The sequence below is a fragment of the Somniosus microcephalus genome, chromosome 26, assembly GCF_052327205.1.
Source record: "Somniosus microcephalus isolate GS21.2 chromosome 26, FLI_Smic_1.0, whole genome shotgun sequence".
NCBI lineage: Eukaryota > Metazoa > Chordata > Chondrichthyes > Squaliformes > Somniosidae > Somniosus > Somniosus microcephalus.
In genome coordinates this window covers 6,366,884-6,385,091 of record NC_141012.1, presented here as the reverse complement: position 1 = coordinate 6,385,091, position 18,208 = coordinate 6,366,884, and the positions used below count along the sequence as shown (strand labels likewise).

Here is an 18,208-nt window from a genome sequence, read left to right as displayed (position 1 = left end):
TGGTGGTGTCGGTTGCGGGAGGAAGGACTCCCTCCTCTTCGTGAGGCTTCACACTGGAACACTTTTTATTGCATTGCTCAAGTACAACTGGGAGAATGAGCCTATATTCTCTGGAGTTTAGAAGAATGAGAGGTGATCTCATTGAAATATATAAGATTCTGAGGGGGACTGACAGGGTAGATGCTGAGAGCTTGTTTCCCCTGGCTGGAGAGCCTAGAACTAGGGGGGCACAGTCTCAGGATAAGGGGTCGGCCATTTAGGACTGAGATGGGGAGAAATTCAGAGGGTTGTGATTCTTTGAAATTCCTACCCCAGGGGGCTGTGGATGCTCAAGACGGCGATCGATAGATTTTTGGACACGAGGGGAATCGAGGGATATGGGGCGAGGGCGCGGCAAAGTGGAGTTGAGGTCGAAGGTCAGCCATGACCTTATTGAATGGCGGAGCAGGCTCGAGGGGCCGTATGGCCCACTCCTGCTCCTATTATGTTCTAATGAGATGTCCCTGACCACCTTTGGCTCCTGCCGGGGAGGCTCTTCTACCAGGAAGCCCCGGTTCAGTTAGATGGGGAGAGAAAACCATCTCGCACCGTTGGCAGCGGTGCGGGGAGTTAACACACTACCTGTCTCTTTCTTTGCTCGTCACGGTCTGACTTTGTGTTGTATCACTTTCTAACTGGTGTTCGTATATTGCAGACCTCACTTACAGGCGAGTAAACTGGGGATTTCCGAATCCTACGAGACGTACATTAGCAGGAGTTGCCAGGTGATGAGGGATATCCTGGCGGAATGTAAAGTCAAAGGTAACTGCAAGACTCACGGTGAATAATTGTAAGGAAACTACAGTATTTTCAGTTGATATTTGTAAGGGAATAGCGTTGGGGATTACAATGAGTCCGACAGAGTTTGGGATGATGGTCGGAACTAAATAAAAAATGTAGCGCCTTTCACAACCTCTTGACCGACATCGAACCTCATTAAAACAGATTATTTGGTCATTTATCACATTGCTGTTTGTGGGAGCTTGCTGTGTATATATTTGCTGCCGCGTTTCCCACATTACAACAGTGGATCCACTTCATTGGCTATAAAGCAATTTGGGACGTCCTGAGGTTGTGAAAGGCGCTATATAAATGCAGGTTGCCGAGTTCTCTTCCTTGTGCTGGTTTGTGAGTTGGAATGACTGTTGGTTTGCTCTTATCCTTCAGGTAACAATGTTCTGATTGTAGCACACGCCTCTTCCCTTGAGGCCTGCACTCGGCAGCTCCAGGGTCTCTCCGCACGCAATTCCAAGGACTTTGTGCAGGTGGTTCGAAAGGTGAGTGTGTTGTGTGCCCTCCAACTGGGACAGAGAGTGCTACAGTGGGGTGGGAATTTGGCAATCAACATCACTAAAACAGATGATCTGGTCATTATCACATTGCTGTTTGTGGGAGCTTGCTGTGCGCAAATTGGCTGCCACGTTTCCTACATTACAACAGTGAGTGACTACTCTTCAAAAAAAAGTACTTCATTGGCTGTAAAGCGCTTTGGGTCGTCCGGTGGTGATGAAAGGCTCTACAGAAATGCAAGTCTTTTTCTTATTTCTAACTCTGGTAACAGTGGCAATACTCGGTCTTTGCTCATTCTGAACCGTTGCCATCTGTTAATTAAACATACTGGGAGGGGTGATCTTAACTGGGAGCGGGCCAGGAGCGGGCCAAACGTCAAACCCGCCCGACGTCATCCGCTTTGAGGCCCGACCTGTTTTAACTTCCAGGCCTCGGTTTCATCCCACCGGCCAGCTGCTCACCCGAGACAGGTGAAAAGTGGCAGCTGACCGACTTGGGGCAGGTGAGAATCGTCGGACCTGGAGGCAGTCCACCTGCACCGAGGTAAATGGTGGCGGGCGAAGGGGGAAATCGGGGCCACTTCGCGGGTGGGGAGCGGGAGCCGGGGGCAGTAGTGACCCAGCCTTACTAGTGATTGCACTCGCGGAAAGGAAGTTTAGAACAGAATCACTCTTTGCATGAAGTAGATAACTGTGTGGGATTATCTGCCAGGTAGAGTATCAGAGGCCGTATTTGGAAGGGGCGGTTTCAACACACAGTTGACTGGGAGAGGTAGAGTGCTCGGAGGGGTAAAAATCAGTGAGACAAATGGCCTTTTCCTAACACTTAAGCCAGTCGCCTTAAGGATTAATTAAAAATCTACAAATCGCAGGCCAATTGGAAGAGCAAATTCCCACCATGAAGTTTCTGTTGTAACTTGTGTTCCAGATGGTTTAGTTTGATACAACTCGTGCATTAGTGGTAAATATGCTATTAATGTTTGAAGTGTGACATGATGCAAGTGTGAAGGAAGAATGAGAAGAGGCAATATAAACTAAATGGTACAATTTTACAGGGGGTGCAGGAACAGAGAGAACTAAAGGGGAGATGAGGAGAATTTTTTTTACGCAGCGAGTTGTTGTAATCTGAAAGGGCGGTGGGAGCTGATTCAATAGTAACTTTCAAGAGAATTGGATCAATACTTGAAAAATTTGGAGGGTTACGGGGAAAGAGCAGAGGAGTGGGACTAATTAGATAGAATCTTTCAAAGAGCCGGCACAGGCACGATGGGCCAAACAGCCTCCTAGAATTACATAGGATATGCAGCACAGAAACAGGCCATTCGGCCCAACCAGTCTATGCCGGCGTTTACGTTCCACTCAAGCCTCCTCCCGTCTTTCCTCATCTAACTCTATCAGTATAACCCTCTATTCCCTTCTCCTTCATATATGTTTGTCCAGCCTCCCCTTAAATACATCTATACTATTCGCTTCAACCACTCCCTGTGGCAGCGAGTTCCACATTCTCACCACTCTCTGGGTGAAGAAGTTTCTTCTGAATTCCCTATTGGATTTCTTGGTGACTATCTTATATTGATGGCCTCTAGTTATGCTCTTCCCCACAAGTGGAAACATTCTCTCTATCAAAACCTTTCATAATTTTAAAGCCCTCTATTAGCTCACCCCTCAGCTTTCACTTTTCAAGAGAAACGAGACCCAGCCTGTTCATCCTTTCCTGATGGGTATACCCTCGCATTTCTGGTATCGTCCTTGTAAATCTTTTTTGCACCCTCTCCAGTGCTTCTATATCCGTATTGTACGCAATACTCCAAGTGTGGTCTAACCAAGGTTCGATACAGGTTTAGCATAACTTCCCTATTTTTCAATTCTATCCCTCTAGAAATAAACCCTAGTGCTTGGTTTGCTTTTTTTTATGACCTTGTTAACCTGTGTCGCTACTTTGTGATTTGTGTATTTGTACTCCGAGATCCCTTTGCTCTTCTACCCAATTTAGATTCTTCTTTACCAAGTAATATGTGACCTCCTTATTTTTCTTACCGAAGTGTATTGGCCCAGAAATTGGAGTCAGGGGCTTCCCGCGAGTGCAAGCCCCCGATCTGCACTTACCTTGCGCGCCGGCCGTTGAGCTGTAGGGCCCCGTGGAATTCCAATCCGGGGTTTGGTCCAGCTGCCGGCGTGCAGTGCTTGTGTATCCCAGGGGCGCAGTTAGTTCAATGCGTCCCCATGGATCACGTGGGCCATGGGCAGCCAATCGGAGCAGGGAATGCTCCATTCATAAGTCTGACAGGAAATGCTGTCAAGACTTATAAATACTACGGCCCCAAAATAGCACTAAACCTTCAAATAATTTTTTTTAAATCACATTTTTTAAATAAACTATAAATTACATGAAATAACTATTTTAAACAATAATTTACATTTTTGAAAAAAATAATTTTATATTCTAACGGGGTTAAAAATAAACTTACCTTGCTTTAAAGTATTTCACAGAATCTACAGTGCAGATAGAGGCCATTTCGGCCCATCGAGCCTGCACCGACACATATCCCACCCTATCCCCATAACCCATGTATTTAATCCCCTAACACTAAGGGTCAATTTATCATAGCCAAATCAACCTAACCTGCACATCTTTGGACTGTGGGAGGAAACCGGAGCACCCGGAGGAAACCCACGCAGACACAGAGAGAATGTGCAAACTCCACACAGACAGTCGCCCGAGGCCAGATTTGAACCCGGGTCCCTGGCGCTGTGAGGCAACAGTGCTAACCACTATGCCACCGTGCCCCCCTTGTGGAAAAAATGTTTTCATTTTAATTAATTCACCACTTACTTTGTAAAAAACAGGCCTTACGCCTGCTTTTTATATTTCTAAATTCTGCAGGCTTACGTTCCCAGAGAAGCCTATTTAAAAAAAAACCTAAGTTTGATGCGCACGCGCAGCCTCCCCCGCGCACGCGTTCGACCTCTGAACCTCTTCATTCAGAGGAACGGAAGTGCCGGTTTCCCGCGCATGCGCAGTGCATGCAGGAAACCGGCACTTCCATCGGGCCCACAGGTGAGTACCCCGTGCGTACTCGCCCGTGGAGACCCGAATTTCTGGGCCTATACCTCACACTTACCTGTGTTGAAATTCATTTGGCAATTACATGCCCATTCTGCAAGTATGTTGTATGATTCTAATACCAAGACATAGATGTTGAACTTACTTCTTTCAGAGCATAACTTTTTCCACCCTAAGTGAAATGGAATTGTTTAATAGAATTGAGTTCTGGAAGAAGTGGCCAGGGCGATGCATTCAATCACGGTAGAAATAGGTTTAAGAGAGAGGTTTCTAGAGAAGGCTTGTGACGCGAAGGTGGGTTTCAGATTAAGGGCTTGTTGGGCCAAATGGCTCTTCCTATTCTTGAAATTCATGTGCTTCATGTTTTTTTCCCCCCCACAGATCCCGTATTTAGGATTCTGCGCCTGTGAAGAGCTGGAAGACGCGGGTATATGGCAACTGGTAGATCCTCCCATCCTACCGCTCACCCACGGCCCCAATCACAGTTTTAGCTGGAGGGAGATCTTGTTCCAAGACTAAAAAAAAGGAACGAAAGACCCATCCGTCACTGGAAGATAGAGCCATTAATAGCATGTGCTTCCACTTACTACTTCACCTCCTTCCCCTTTCCACATACTCTGTACGAGCGGGTTCATCTCACTGCCGTGCTCGGTATATTGTCTGATCCAACAACCATCTGGTGCCCTGTTGCTTTAATTATTTGATTGTTGTGTTTTATGCCTGTACAGTACTTTGTTTTTGGTATTTTCTTCATCCGATTGCTTGAAGTAAATTATGAATGATTTATGTGATATCGGGGCCAAATGTATTTAGGTCAGGACAAGATAACGTTCTGAGGCCCGGTTCGAATGGAACTTGAGTTGATTTCAGAGAATCTAGATGTAGTTGAGGGACCTTGTCGTTGCTGGAGGTCTACGATATATTTTTGATACTGTGCATGACACAGTTTTACTCGGACATGTGGTGTACGTGAGCAATAATTGGGGCGTGGGCTTCTATATAACCTGCTTCAGAAGCAATGATGGATGACTTGAAATGCTTTTATTGGAGCAAAGCTGACTTGGATTCCTGCTCCATTTTATATGGAACAGTGGGACCTCGCTTATCTCAGATTCTTGGCAGAGTCAAGGGACTTTTTTTTTCCTTCTCCCTGTTCTATTTAATTAAAGCCAAATACCAAAACGATTTGCAAATTAAAGCCAAAGGAATGGCTGGTGAGGAAACCTTGAAATGAAGCCCACCGTCCGATATTTAAAATATAGATTGCAGCCCCGCCCCCAGTTACCAGAATACCATTGGGAAAGGGGCCTATTTATTGTGTGTGGTTTGTTAGAGGGATCTGCTTTAGTGATTGCCCTGTTTTTTTCACAACTATATGAAATCTAGTCCGAGATGTGTTTGTGTAACCTGGTAATAGAGAACGGGGCTAATTCCACAGTCTGCACTCTGAGCGGTGAGACTACCCTTAAAGGGAGTGTGTCTCAGAGGCGGGGATACAACACTGATTCTCCAATCGGTGTTCTGTGCAAGCAGGAGTCCGCACTGGGAGTGTGGAATCAGTCCGAATGTTCTAAGTGAGTTCTCGTATTGAGGACGGGGTGTGACCAAACTATGCAGTTGGGTATGTGGGTCCTTTCATGTGTCCACAGTCAGTTCCTTAATCCGCTATTTAAATGTAGGCTTGACCACCCCCCTCCCACTCTCCCCCTCCCCTCCCTCCCCTCCCTCTCCCCCCACTCTCCCCCTTCCCCCCACACTCATTAAGTGAAGATCGTCAATGTGAACATGTTCACCTTTCTTGTACTAATTTTCACACTGTGTAATTTTAAGGCTGGATTGTCATAGTTGAGAGCCTTATAATGAGGGTGTGGTGTCAGCTGAGGGCTGTTTAAATGTGGTTCTGCTCTGTCCTGAAGCAAGCCGAAGAGATGAAACTCCTTCTATTTTGCTTTCCCATTTTCCCCTTGGATAGGTTTTTAAAACCGAAAGTTCACATTCTCAAAAGTATCTCAACTAAACTCTACATTCTTGACCCACAAGGTTTCAGCTTCAAAACTCTTTTTGCATTTTGGGGGAGGAAATAAAGTTAGTTTGTGTTGTCGTTCTGTAAAGACGCATTTGAAGTTTAACGGCGAAGGTTCCCCACTTTCTACGTTCTGCTGGTGGGGTGCTGGAAAACCATTTGAGGTATTTTAGTGGGAGGTTGAACCCTTTCTGTCCAATCTCAATTCTACTGGAGAGCCTCTTTTCCCCTCCGGGTGGAGATCTTCAGCCTGGTTTGTTCCTCACCTGAAAGGGTGTGGGGGGTAGTTTTTGACTCCAGTGATTTTTTTTTTGGGGGGGGTGGGTAAAACAGTCCCCGCGCCCCCCCCCTCCCCTCCAACAATATAGACACTGCTTGATTTTCATCCAAATGATTCCAATGGGATTAAAATAAGGACAAGTTCTATACCAGGTGCACATTACCATCCAGGTGGAAAAGTTGAAAATTACCCTCTTGTGGTTTTTGTTTAAAATGCTGCTGAAGTTCTCGACTAGAAGATTGTTGTGTGTGGTGGGTGCTACTTAAGGAACCCAAGGGTTAAAAATAGCAGATCTGTTTTTTGTTTTGTGGAGGGGGATGGGGGTGGGGTGAAGGAGATGGAGATAAACCTTCATATTTCTGGACAGCCTTTTTGACTGCTCCGTCCAAAACTGGATGGTTGGTGACTTTACATCTCGTGCAAAATGAAGTCGTTGCGCATGGATACTTGGAGAATTCAGGATCCAAACCTTTCCATTTAATAGTGAGATCCTTAACTGTTTTGTGGGTCGTGAGTTTGCTTTTGTACATCACAGGAAGTCTTCTGGTGTTTGTCTGCAGGCCGCACCCATTTCAGGGGCGAGAAGAAGAATATTAAACCATCGTCCTTATGTATTTATTTTGTGCCCTGGAAGTTCCTTCACATCACATTCTGTTTGGGGATAGCCAACCAAAAATGAGAGTTTATTGTATCTTTTGAAATTGTATTAAGTGTTTGTGTTTTTCTCACTAGTATGTTGCCAAAAATGAACATATTATTAAAAATAATTCTACCACAGCAAGTGCTGTAAAAGGAACTCCCTGGGCACAACCTTAACGAGGAAAGGCAAAAGAATCTCAGTGGCATGGAGTGCCTGGCACCATGGCCCATGAATGTTGGGTGATCCTTCCCTCTTGCTCAGGTGGCACTAGGATTTTCGGGGAAGGGGCCCTGTACACGCTTACAGCATTGTCGGACCTTTCCATTCTGAATCAGTTTGCATCTGCAATTTTCTCAGCAAACACTGCACGCTTAAAATTGTATGTCATGAGCTGGCGTGTCTGTGAGGGGTGGGGGGCGGAATGGAGATTAGGGTGGGGACAAGCACAATTTGAATCAGTTAACTTCAGAAATTCCAGATGCTTCTCCTTCGTGGCTTAGTAAATTTGCCCAGTACGTAACTGAGCGACGTAGATCAGTGAAGTCCCCAGATTTGATCCTTGGCCTGTTCTGAGATAGCTGATGTGAACCTGGGCTTCAATGGGGGATGGGTGGCTACAATTGGCCTCATTGCCCTTGGCCTTCGAGAGTGCGAAGTTGGGTAGGGTTCCCGCTCCTGATTTCTATCCAATGGTCCCTGCTGGGAAGTGTGGATGTTGGTTGAGGACAAGATTGAGCTCAACTGTGATGCGCCCCAGAGTTGAATAGTGTGTCGACACTTGCTGGCAAGACTCGTGCATGACTAGCGGCTACAAGGGAAAGATACAGGTGGCTAACTGGCATGGGGGGAGCTGTAGCCCAGCAATAAGTCGACAGCTGTAGGACAAGAGTGGGTGAAAGAAATTTCAGTTGCATTACATTAATGCCGGGTGTTAATTCTGACTGTGCTGCCCTCCCTGTGAATGTCCTGCCCGTCTGAAGGAGCACTGGTGTCTCGTAAGCACTGATGCTCTGGGCTTTCCTGCATTTACAAACAGTGCTACATATAGTGATGTCGTTACATCACCAAACAAGTCCGTCCAACAACAACAGCTTGTATTTATATCATCCAAATGTCCAGATAAAAAGTATTCATTGGATTAATGTTCCCTGTTAATCACATGGCTACTGTGCTGGGTTATCCCAAAGCGCACAATGGTGGATGTCCGGCTGCAGACTGTTCCTAGCAGTGCTCGGAATTTAGCCTTGCCCAAAATTCTTTTCCCCAATCTAGCAGAAAATACTTGGCATCATTTTGTGTGTAACTTTCTTCCCCCCGCCCCCCCACCCCTCCCCCCCACCCCCAGACAAGATGTCTCCAACAATGGGCACGGAGGAAAAGATTTCTCTCTGCACTCGAACAAAATCATAAATGTACTCCTTATAAACGGCTTATGATATTGCTGCAAGCATTGCACAGAGGAACCTTTTCTCTTTTGGGGGGGGGGGGGGGGGGATTTTAACCTGACTCGCCCGTCGGGAATACTGACGGGACCGGGTGTAACGCTGGATTTACACCCCGACCAATTTTACTCTTCATGGGAACCAACAGCGAGCAATATTGGGTGGGGTGTGAAACCGGCGTTCCACCCGATCCCATGGGTTTCCACCTGACCAGTTAGGTTAAAACTGCCCATGTTCAGACATCACCCTTTCTCCAATGCAACCAGCATCCGGCGGGGGGGGGTGCAGGGGTGAGGATCAATGTTTCCTTGAAGCCGCGCAGCCACGCAGCGCTCTGAGCCTCCCACGCAGCTTTTCAGTGGGAAAATCCGAGCACGTGCGGTATTTTGAATGGGCCGCACAGCCACTTAAAGGGGCCGCGCACGGCACAAAAAAAAAATGAAAGGCAGCATTGGTGAGGATTTCTTCATTGCGACGTCTGTAATGAATTCTGGGTGAAATGACATTAGTCAGTCTGTTGGGTGTCTCGTTAGTGAGTGTGCTGTGGTTAAAACATGGGCCATTTCCAATTTGAAAAGCTCTACCATCATTAGATTTCCATTTTAAGTGCTGTAGATTTAGGGTCATACCACTGAACTAAATAAAGAGTATGTTTGAACTAATTAAAAGGAAAATCATGTAGCTTTAGTTAATCACAGAGGGACTTGATTCGACCTATTCTTCGAGTGTTCATCTTTGCAGCCCAGTTAGATAGACTGTTTTATCATTGCAAATTCTTTGTCCCCACCCCAATTGGCTCTTTGTATTTTTGTCTGGTTTTTACCTGCTCAGTTTCAAAACTCTTTTTTTTGTGCTCATTAATTATTTATATTTATTCAACTCTAAAGTGTCAGCAAGTTGTGTAAGCTGATTTCTGTCAGGGCATTGTGATGATGTGCTTCTGCTGCCCCCAACAAATGTAAAGGCTACAAGCCCTGGTCCCTCTGCCAAATTTACATGAGCCCTGAGGGAGCTGGTGCTCACTATAGGTCCCCAACAGGGCCCAGTAACACAATGCAACGATAAACAGGGAGAGCGGTGCTCATGGGTCGTGGGTCCCTGCTTGAGCTCGGCTCAGAAAGAGATGGCATTAGTCTGGGAATTGGTGGGATCCTGTTTGGCCTTTATTTTTTGTTGCATTTTCTTTCTGTTGGCACCTCCTGAAAAACAGCTGGAGTGTCAAATGTCCCATAATGATGCATTGCACAAAAAACACCCAATGCCCAGACAAATAAACATTCCTTCCTTAATGATCTAGAGGTGGGTGATAGTTATCCAGATCCGCTCCACATCAGTCATCTAAAGGAAGAGCAAAACTACAAAGAGAGCTGCCTACAGTTTTCTGAAGAGACTCAGAGGGAGTGAAATTCGACTTGGGCATGGGCGCAAAATGGACGGTATCGTATCTCCTGCCATTTATACATCCGGTTTGATATTCAGGCCCATTTGCTTCAATGGAACTGAATATTGGGTGGGGCATATAACTGGTAGCAGATGCGATAGCCCCCATTTTGCGACCCCACCCAAGTCTAGTTTCACCCCCAGAGTTTTTTACAAGAGCGAGAACGAGTCTTCCTACACTTCAGTTTGGTGTAGAGCATTGCAAGATAGTGGCCTTTTGGAGGCGTACTTCAGTGGGAAGGGAGAATCAACTGAGAGGCGAGATACCCCACAGGATGCACGAGCAGTGGCTGTGGACAATTGGTTTGATATAATAACTGAACCTGGCCGCTTAACCAATTTTGCAACAGTCATGAGGACGTTCTGCTGGTTAGACTCGGAAGGCGTTTGGGCATTGAAGTCTCCAGCTGGCAAACCCGTGCATCTGTTTATAGCCTGACTTTTCTTCCCAACTCCTCTCCGATTGTTTCTGTGGGCTCAGTGCCTCATCACTGGCGTTGCCATGCAACTAAAGACCAGAACACAGGAGTACTGCAGAAGCTGCTTCCTGCCTTCACTAGTTAGTGGAATCGTTCGGTTAGTCTGATCAGTTTATCGGAAGTTTTTTTTCTTCTTGTGTGAAACCAAAGTTTTTGAGAACTCGGCTGAGCGAAGTGTAGTGGGGTGGGGGGGCCTCAGTCATCTGAAAATTTCTTCCAATTACTCATGTTTACATATGAAAAGTCAAGTCAGGAATTGTGTGTTGTGTTCTTGCAGTGAAAACTCTTGCCTTCATGAGGAGGATATAGTTTTTAGGGAGGCATCATCAGCAAAACATTTTGCAGTGATATGGAGATGGAACAAAAAAAAAACCCATGCTGAAATAAAAAATGGAAATACTCAAAATACACAGTCAGCATCTGAAAGGGAAAAGACAACATTTTAGGTGTAGACCCTTCATTGGGAAAAAGTGTGTTCATATATCACCTTATCACACGTCCTGGCCAGCATTTATCCCTCAATCAACATCACAAAAAACAGATTATCTGGTCATTAGCACATTGCTGTTTGTGGGAGCTTGCTGTGCGCAATTTGGCTGCCGCGTTACGACACTTCAAAAGTACTTCATTGGCTGTAACGCACTTTAGAACATCCTGAAGTCATGAAAGGCGTTTTATAAATACAAGTCTTTCTTTCACATCTCGTACAATGAATTACTTTGAGGTGCAGTGACTGTTATGCCAACAGCAGTTCTCGGTTAAGTTGATCTAACTTTTCTTTCTGTTGCTGATTGACCCTGTGAGCACTGGAGCATTTTCTCTTTCTATTTTATGTAGCAGGGCATTTCAACAGGACCTAAAGATCAGGGTTTGCAAACAGTAAAGAACATTTGCCAAAGAAGTTTATGCAAGCGATTGGCCCTTTTGAGAATTCCTCAAACCCACCTATATTTTCCTCTCTGTGTGTTGGTACTTCCATTCCAAGTTCTGAATATTTTACTTTGTCCACTTATAAAGCTCAGGACAGCAGGTCTGTAACGATGCAAATCTTGTGTAAAAACGGCAGGCGCACCAAGCAGCGTCGACTGTGCAACCGAAGGTGTTAAAAGGCCTATTGATATATTTATTTAAATGTTTTTGTGTATATAAATGACAGGAATGATGGTGATGCCAAAAATTCTGATGATGCCAATGTTGTATATTGTTTCTACCTGTGTTTTAAAAGTGATTTGGTTTAACGGTGAGCTCTAATCTCTGTGTCTGTGGTATTTCACCTGGGTTGTACTCAGGATTGAAACTGCTTTCTGCAGGTAGGGGAAAAAGCTTGTATGTGTTGTATTTCTGCAGACCCTGCATTTGTTGGTCTGCAACTTGGGAGGGCTTGAGGGATGTGGGTGAGGGGGACACTTGTTACCTGACCAGTTTTGTTTTTCCTTGCCCCTTCGCCCCCCCAATCTCTAGGGACGCTGCCAAACTGTGCCCCCTCAGGGATGCCTGAGAGTGAATGTTTTCGAGACACAAGTCTCTGAAGCCATACCATGGCAGCAAATTGTGTTTCTGTGGCCGGATCTTTGACTTTGAGGGAGATGTTGCTTACCCAAGTAGCTTAATATAGGTATCACAGAAAAAATAATGGGGAGTTTGAACCTTACTGCTTCCTTACAAGATTAGGCCAAAAGCGATCCACAAATAATGAGAGCAGAATGATTACTGTGCCAAGGTCTGCTCTACCATTATAGTGATATAAAATATAAAAGTATTAGCTCGCCTCTCCAGCATTTTGTAATCCGTTATGTCCAATGTAGCTAACAGCTGAATTTTTGTCTGAGTCTTTTTTACTAATAAAACTCTGCAGATTAGGTCAATTAAGATGCTCTGTACAGGCGTTCAGCTCGCTGCATCCAGCTACCCATTCTTTTCTGTGCTTTTGATTTTCCAGTCTAAAATTCAACCTGTTGTGAGCAATTTTAGCGAAATACAATCAGCTGGGGAGCCTCCCCTTTGGGAGCTGGAAAGGCTCCCCCAGTGGTGGGTGAAACTCCCCCAGTGGTGGGTGAAGCTCCTTGCAGTCAATGGGTGGGGCTCCCCTAGTGGTGGGTGAAGCTCCCCCAGTGGTGAGTGAAGCTCCTTGCAGTCAATGGGTGGGGCTCCCCTAGTGGTGGGTGAAGCTCCCCTAGTGGTGGGTGAAGCTCCTTGCAGTCAATGGGTGGGGCTCCCCCAGTGGTGAGTGAAACTCCTTGCAGTCAATGGGTGAGGCTCCCCTAGTGGTGGGTGAAGCTCATTCTTAAAATCAGTCCCATATAGCTCCATGTTGGTCATTTTAAAATGTACCTTTAACCACTCCAAATGTGTGGAAATGTGATAAACACTTCCTGACCACACATGGTAATTAAAGTAGACAAAAGCTGGTATTTGTTCAGGAACCACTGGGGATAGATTGTCTTGGCTGTATGAAGCATCATTGTATTGATTTTTTTTCAATCTGTGGGATTTATATCCTTACAGGCTACTTGTTTTATGTTTTTAATGTAATTTTTCTTTATAAGAATTTGTCTAGTGTGCTCTAAACTCACAACTGCAGTGTGTTGAGAAGATGAGGTGTGCCGGTGAGATGAGGCACCTCAGTTTGTTGCTGTTTGACTTTGCGATGTTCCAGTTTGAAATGGGACTGCCGGGAGATGAGGCTTCTGCCCCAGCGGGTTTCCAGTGGCCTTCCTCCAGATCAGCTGGCATGACCGACCATATGGGGAATCTGTTGCGTCATCACTGCCACAGGGGGGGCAGTGAAAGGGGATCAGGCCCATATTTAAAACACTGGCCCCGGCAGTGAAGCAGGAGCAGATAGAATGATGATACTAAATAACTCTTCCACTGATCATGACAACTGAGGTGTACCCCTCTTTCAAATAGGACCACTACAAAAGGAGCGCTATGCTATTTAGCAAAACTCCCTCATAGGAGATTTCCAGATTGTGCAGTATTGGTATAAAAGCAGAATTAAGTCGATGTGAGGCTATTTGGCCCATCACACCTGGTCCATCCATTATCAGGGCTCCACCCTCCCCACTGAGTTCCCCTTCTAACATTCCCCATTAAAGAAAAAAGCAGTGTTGTTGATATCACTCTAATCTTCAATCTCCCTTCTCAACAGATATCGATCCAGCCTTTTTTTAAGGTTCCATTATCAACTCCCTTCTCCAGCAGTCTGTTCCATCAAGTATTGTGTGTGGCGGGGGGGGAGACTTTTTTCTGGGCTCATTGTCCAAGTTAAATAGCTTGTTTACTTCAACCTTATCGATACCCTTTCATTATTTTGAAGATCTTTGCCTGGTGCTTGAAACTTACAGTTTTAATTTTTTTAAATTTAAATAAATGTTTATTTTCATCAGCTGATGTGGGTTATATGAGGACAACTAATTGTTAGGTGATAACTGGAGGCCGATCACATGGGTGGGGTTGTGTGTAGGGAGAGCACTGGTTCAACAGTGTGATGGGCAAGTTTATGTCAAGCACCAGACAATATTTCTTTACACAGAAAGGTGATCAATAGCTGGAATGGGTTGCAGGAAGGATGGTTGAAGCTTTGCACTGGCTTCACGAAGAAAGGGAAAAGATACTGTAACTGGGAGAGAGAAGGGTTGGTATTCTGTAAGGATTAAAGCAAAGGCTGAAGGTTTGAATGATGAAGTCCCTACCTTGTGACCCACCATAAATTCAGCCAAAGAAACCTAAGTGGGAGATGAATTAATGTCATATCTCATGGGTGTCTACATAAGGAACATTCAGAATATGGGCAGATGTTGGACACCTGAGTCTTTGTGCAGTTTGACAAACCTTTCTGAAATAATAATTCACCCCCTTGGAGATGATTCATTTCATAAATATTGAAGGAATATTGCAGAGAAAAATTAAAAGAGAAAAATGTGAACTCCCCCTTGTAAAGGATTTCTAGGAACCCAAGGTTTGTGATTGACTCCTACCCAATCTCAGTAATGGCAAGTTGAATGCGATACAAGACTTTGGGTCCTGGGATTCACTGTTGGTTGTCGGTGTTGTACCTGCCTGAATCACCACAGCCTGACCACTACCACAATGTATGAATTGTCATAGGGAATTGGTAGCCATGGAGAATTGGTTTTTATTTTAAAAAATCTAAATCTGAAGTACAATCATATTTTTCAGGAATCTTATCTCTGATACTGGCTGTGGTCTTCAGTTTTTAACGGGTGTTCGGAACTGCCTATTGCCTCTTGTGCTCCAGAGCGATCTGAGTTTGTCGTTGAGTTGTACCGTACTTGTGGTAATCAAGACTATTAGAACTCCGTAATTCCCTTGGTCTTCCCTTCCTCCTAAAATCTTCAGCTCTTCAAACCCAAGCTTAGGGTCAACTAACCACTGCTTCCTGATTTGCTTACTCTTCGCTCCTTTTTAACCTTTGCTGGTGTCCTGCACTATGGTCCTTGGTTTCTCATTTAAGAAAATATTTCATGGCTCATAACTGATGTCCTGTTAATTCTGTGGAGGATCTCTTTATTCTGCCTATAACTAGAAACTGAAATGTGTTTTTTAAACGGTTTAGTAGCTGATGTATTTACACTTTAACTCACTCTAAGCATTGTGACCAACTCACTCAAGGATTGTGGCATCTTTCTCAATCTTCTGGGGATGGGCCATTAATCTGTCCTCCATTATGCAGCCTGGGTTTTTCCACCCAATTGTACATTTCCTTCCAATTCCCCTCCATTTGCTTAAACCCGCACTCTCGTGCAGTCTGTTTTTACAGTGTTGAGGTTTGGGCATCTATGGTCCAGGTGACTGTGGTCACCAGCACTACTACTACTACTCTTGTCTGCAATCTAGGCACGGGTTATTATTTTATGCTTTTGCTGAGTCCTACAATGAAGTAATAAAACTCTCAGCTCATGAGGTTGGAAGTTTTGAGTGTCACACAACTATGTGCAAACCAGTAACCACGGCACCTTAAAGCAGGCTTCTTAAAAACGATGCCAGCAGGATTATTCCAATATTAATCAATTCTGCTAAAAGGTCTGCCTCAAATGATTGGAGCTATGTTTTATGAACGAGAAATGCCTGACTATCCAATTCAAGCTTTGCAGAATAATTGGTGGTTATTCCAACTTGACCGAACATCTTTTATCTCTGCAATAATCCTGTACCAGCTGGGCTCCATTTCCTCATTTTACCAGCCTTACTTTATTTTGAAAATAGGAAAGGTCGAAGGCCAGTCAAACACCTCGCGACTTCCCAACCAACGTGCCAAGAGTTGACTCTCTGCCTTAGTCACTCAAGTCTGCCTTGCCTCTTGTTGGAGCAATGACCCTTGTAGGGGTGGGGCATGGGATGCAGCAGTTGGACACCCACGTCCAGCTGTGCCACTATGGGAAGAAAACAAGCCCTACCAGCTCTTGTAAAATGGCCTCGGCCAAAGCCTGGGGAGAGCTCACCCACCTGCCCTCTTGTTGGCTGTGAGGAGACCAAAAAAAGAAAAAGGAATTTGCACCTTTTTTGTAAAACAAAATTTGAAAAGCTTGTCTTATCTTGGGTTCCCCAGTCAAGGAACTTGTATCTCGAGTTGGCCCTGTGCTGCTTGCTCCAGTACAGCAGTCAAGGCCAACTCACCTCATCAGTTTGGGCGAAGAATGAGAAGTTGGGAAAAAAACGGAGTCAAGGAAACAAATTAAAATTGGCTTGAAAATAAATTTGAAACCTTGTGAACAGCAGTTCTGCCACAAGTGTAATGTCAGTCGAGCACTATGTTGCATTTCCTCTTTAATAATATAAACCCTACACCATATATTTTCCACATTAGTTCTGTATCGAAATTGTGTGTCTTGACAGTGAGTTAATCCCAGTTGTGTCTTGGTCCTTGGTGTCCCCTACTTTTTCCTGATTGTAGGCATTATACATAAGCGGACTATAAATAAATTAATGAAGAGTTTGGTGTATATACACACACACTGTATTAAAAAGCCTGGCGCTTTTGTGATTATCCGGCTGGGGGGAGCTAGTCTTTGGCATGTTATTGAGCAGTAATTTGTTTGCGGCGCTAACAGGCAGGCCTCAATTCAAATGTCATGTCCCTTGTTCTTCAAACAAATGCTTTATGTATTTAAATTATTGTTCCATTTTTATGTATTCAAAAGTGTGTTTCTCAAGAATGTGCAATTTTTTTGTTACAAACGACTGCCTCGACAATTATTTACCGCTTCCGACTGTGTAAATTATGTTGCCAAATAAATGTTTTATTAGCGTTAAATATCACTTATTTATTCTCTGCGTATATTTTCGGTTCATTTTAATTATTTACTTGGTTTGAGCGTATTGTGAATCACTGCACCTTCAAGGAATTAATAATGGGGGAGAGACTCTCTGGCTGTGTTCTCACGGGGATTTCATTAAAATGTAAAGGTGGCCGTCAGAAAATTTCACACTGTGACCGCTTGGCAAACACCCAGCAGGGCAGTTACAGATTGCATCTTTCCAAACTTGAGTTGCGTCCCGAGATAGGACTGTGAGCGGGATAACACTAGAATGAATTACTGGTGGGAGTAATTTAAGATGGTGAGTTAAGAGCCACACACAAATGTATCGCACAACATTGAAGTGTATTGTCTTTTACGAATTTTTTTCTACAGACCATTAATACCAATATAGTTGTGGCTCATTTGGTAGCACACTTGACTCTGAGTCAGAAGATTGTGGGTTCACGTCCCACTCCAGGGACTTGAGCACAACAATCTAGGCTGACACTCCAGTGCAGTGCTGAGGGAGCGCTGCACTGTCGGAGGGGCAGTACTGAGTGAGTGCTGCACTGTCGGAGGGGCAGTACTGAGGGAGTGCCGCACTGTTGGAGGGGTAGTACTGAGGGAGTGCCGCACTGTCGGAGGGGCAGTGCTGAGGGAGTGCCGCACTGTCGGAGGGGCAGTGCTGAGGGAGTGCCGCACTGTCGGAGGGTTAGTACTGAGGGAGTGCCGCACTGTCGGAGGGGTAGTACTGAGGGAGTGCTGCAATGTCGGAGGTGCCATCTTTCAGATGAGTCGTTAAACCGAGGCCCCATCTGCTCTCTCAGGTGGACGTAAAAGCTCCCATGGCACTATTTTGAAGAAGAGCAGGGGAATTCTCCCTGGTGTCCTGGGGCCAATATTTATCCCTCAATCAACATAACAAAAACAGATTCTCTGGTCATTATCACATTGCTGTTTGTGGGACATTGCTGTGCGCAAACTGGCTGCCGCCTTTCCCACATTACAACAGTGACTACACTTCAAAAAATACTTCATTGGCTGTAAAACACTTTGGAATGTCTGGTGGTCCTGAAAGGTGCTATAGAAATGCAAGTCTGTCTTTCTTTCAATGCATTAAGCATGATGGTAATACTGATGACATTGTTGCTGGTCTTTAACTCCTCCTTTACCCCCCCCCCCCCCAACCCCCACAACCTTGCCCACACCATTAAGAAGCTTTACTAAGAAAGAAAGGCTTGCATTTCAG

The 18,208-nt window shown here is 45.0% G+C and overlaps 1 protein-coding gene across 1 annotated transcript in view; it reads left to right on the top strand.

Moving 5' to 3' along the window:
• LOC147100237 (ubiquitin-associated and SH3 domain-containing protein B-like) overlaps positions 1 to 16,978 on the top strand; it is a 164,870-nt gene extending 147,892 nt beyond the window's left edge. Inside the window, exons 12-14 of the mRNA XM_085967699.1 lie at positions 695 to 801; positions 1,207 to 1,316; positions 4,774 to 16,978. Coding sequence (XP_085823825.1) covers positions 695 to 801; positions 1,207 to 1,316; positions 4,774 to 4,911 — 355 coding nt within the window. The 3' untranslated portion in view covers positions 4,912 to 16,978. The remainder of the gene's footprint in view (positions 1 to 694; positions 802 to 1,206; positions 1,317 to 4,773) is intronic.
• The last annotated feature ends 1,230 nt before the right edge of the window (positions 16,979 to 18,208 follow it).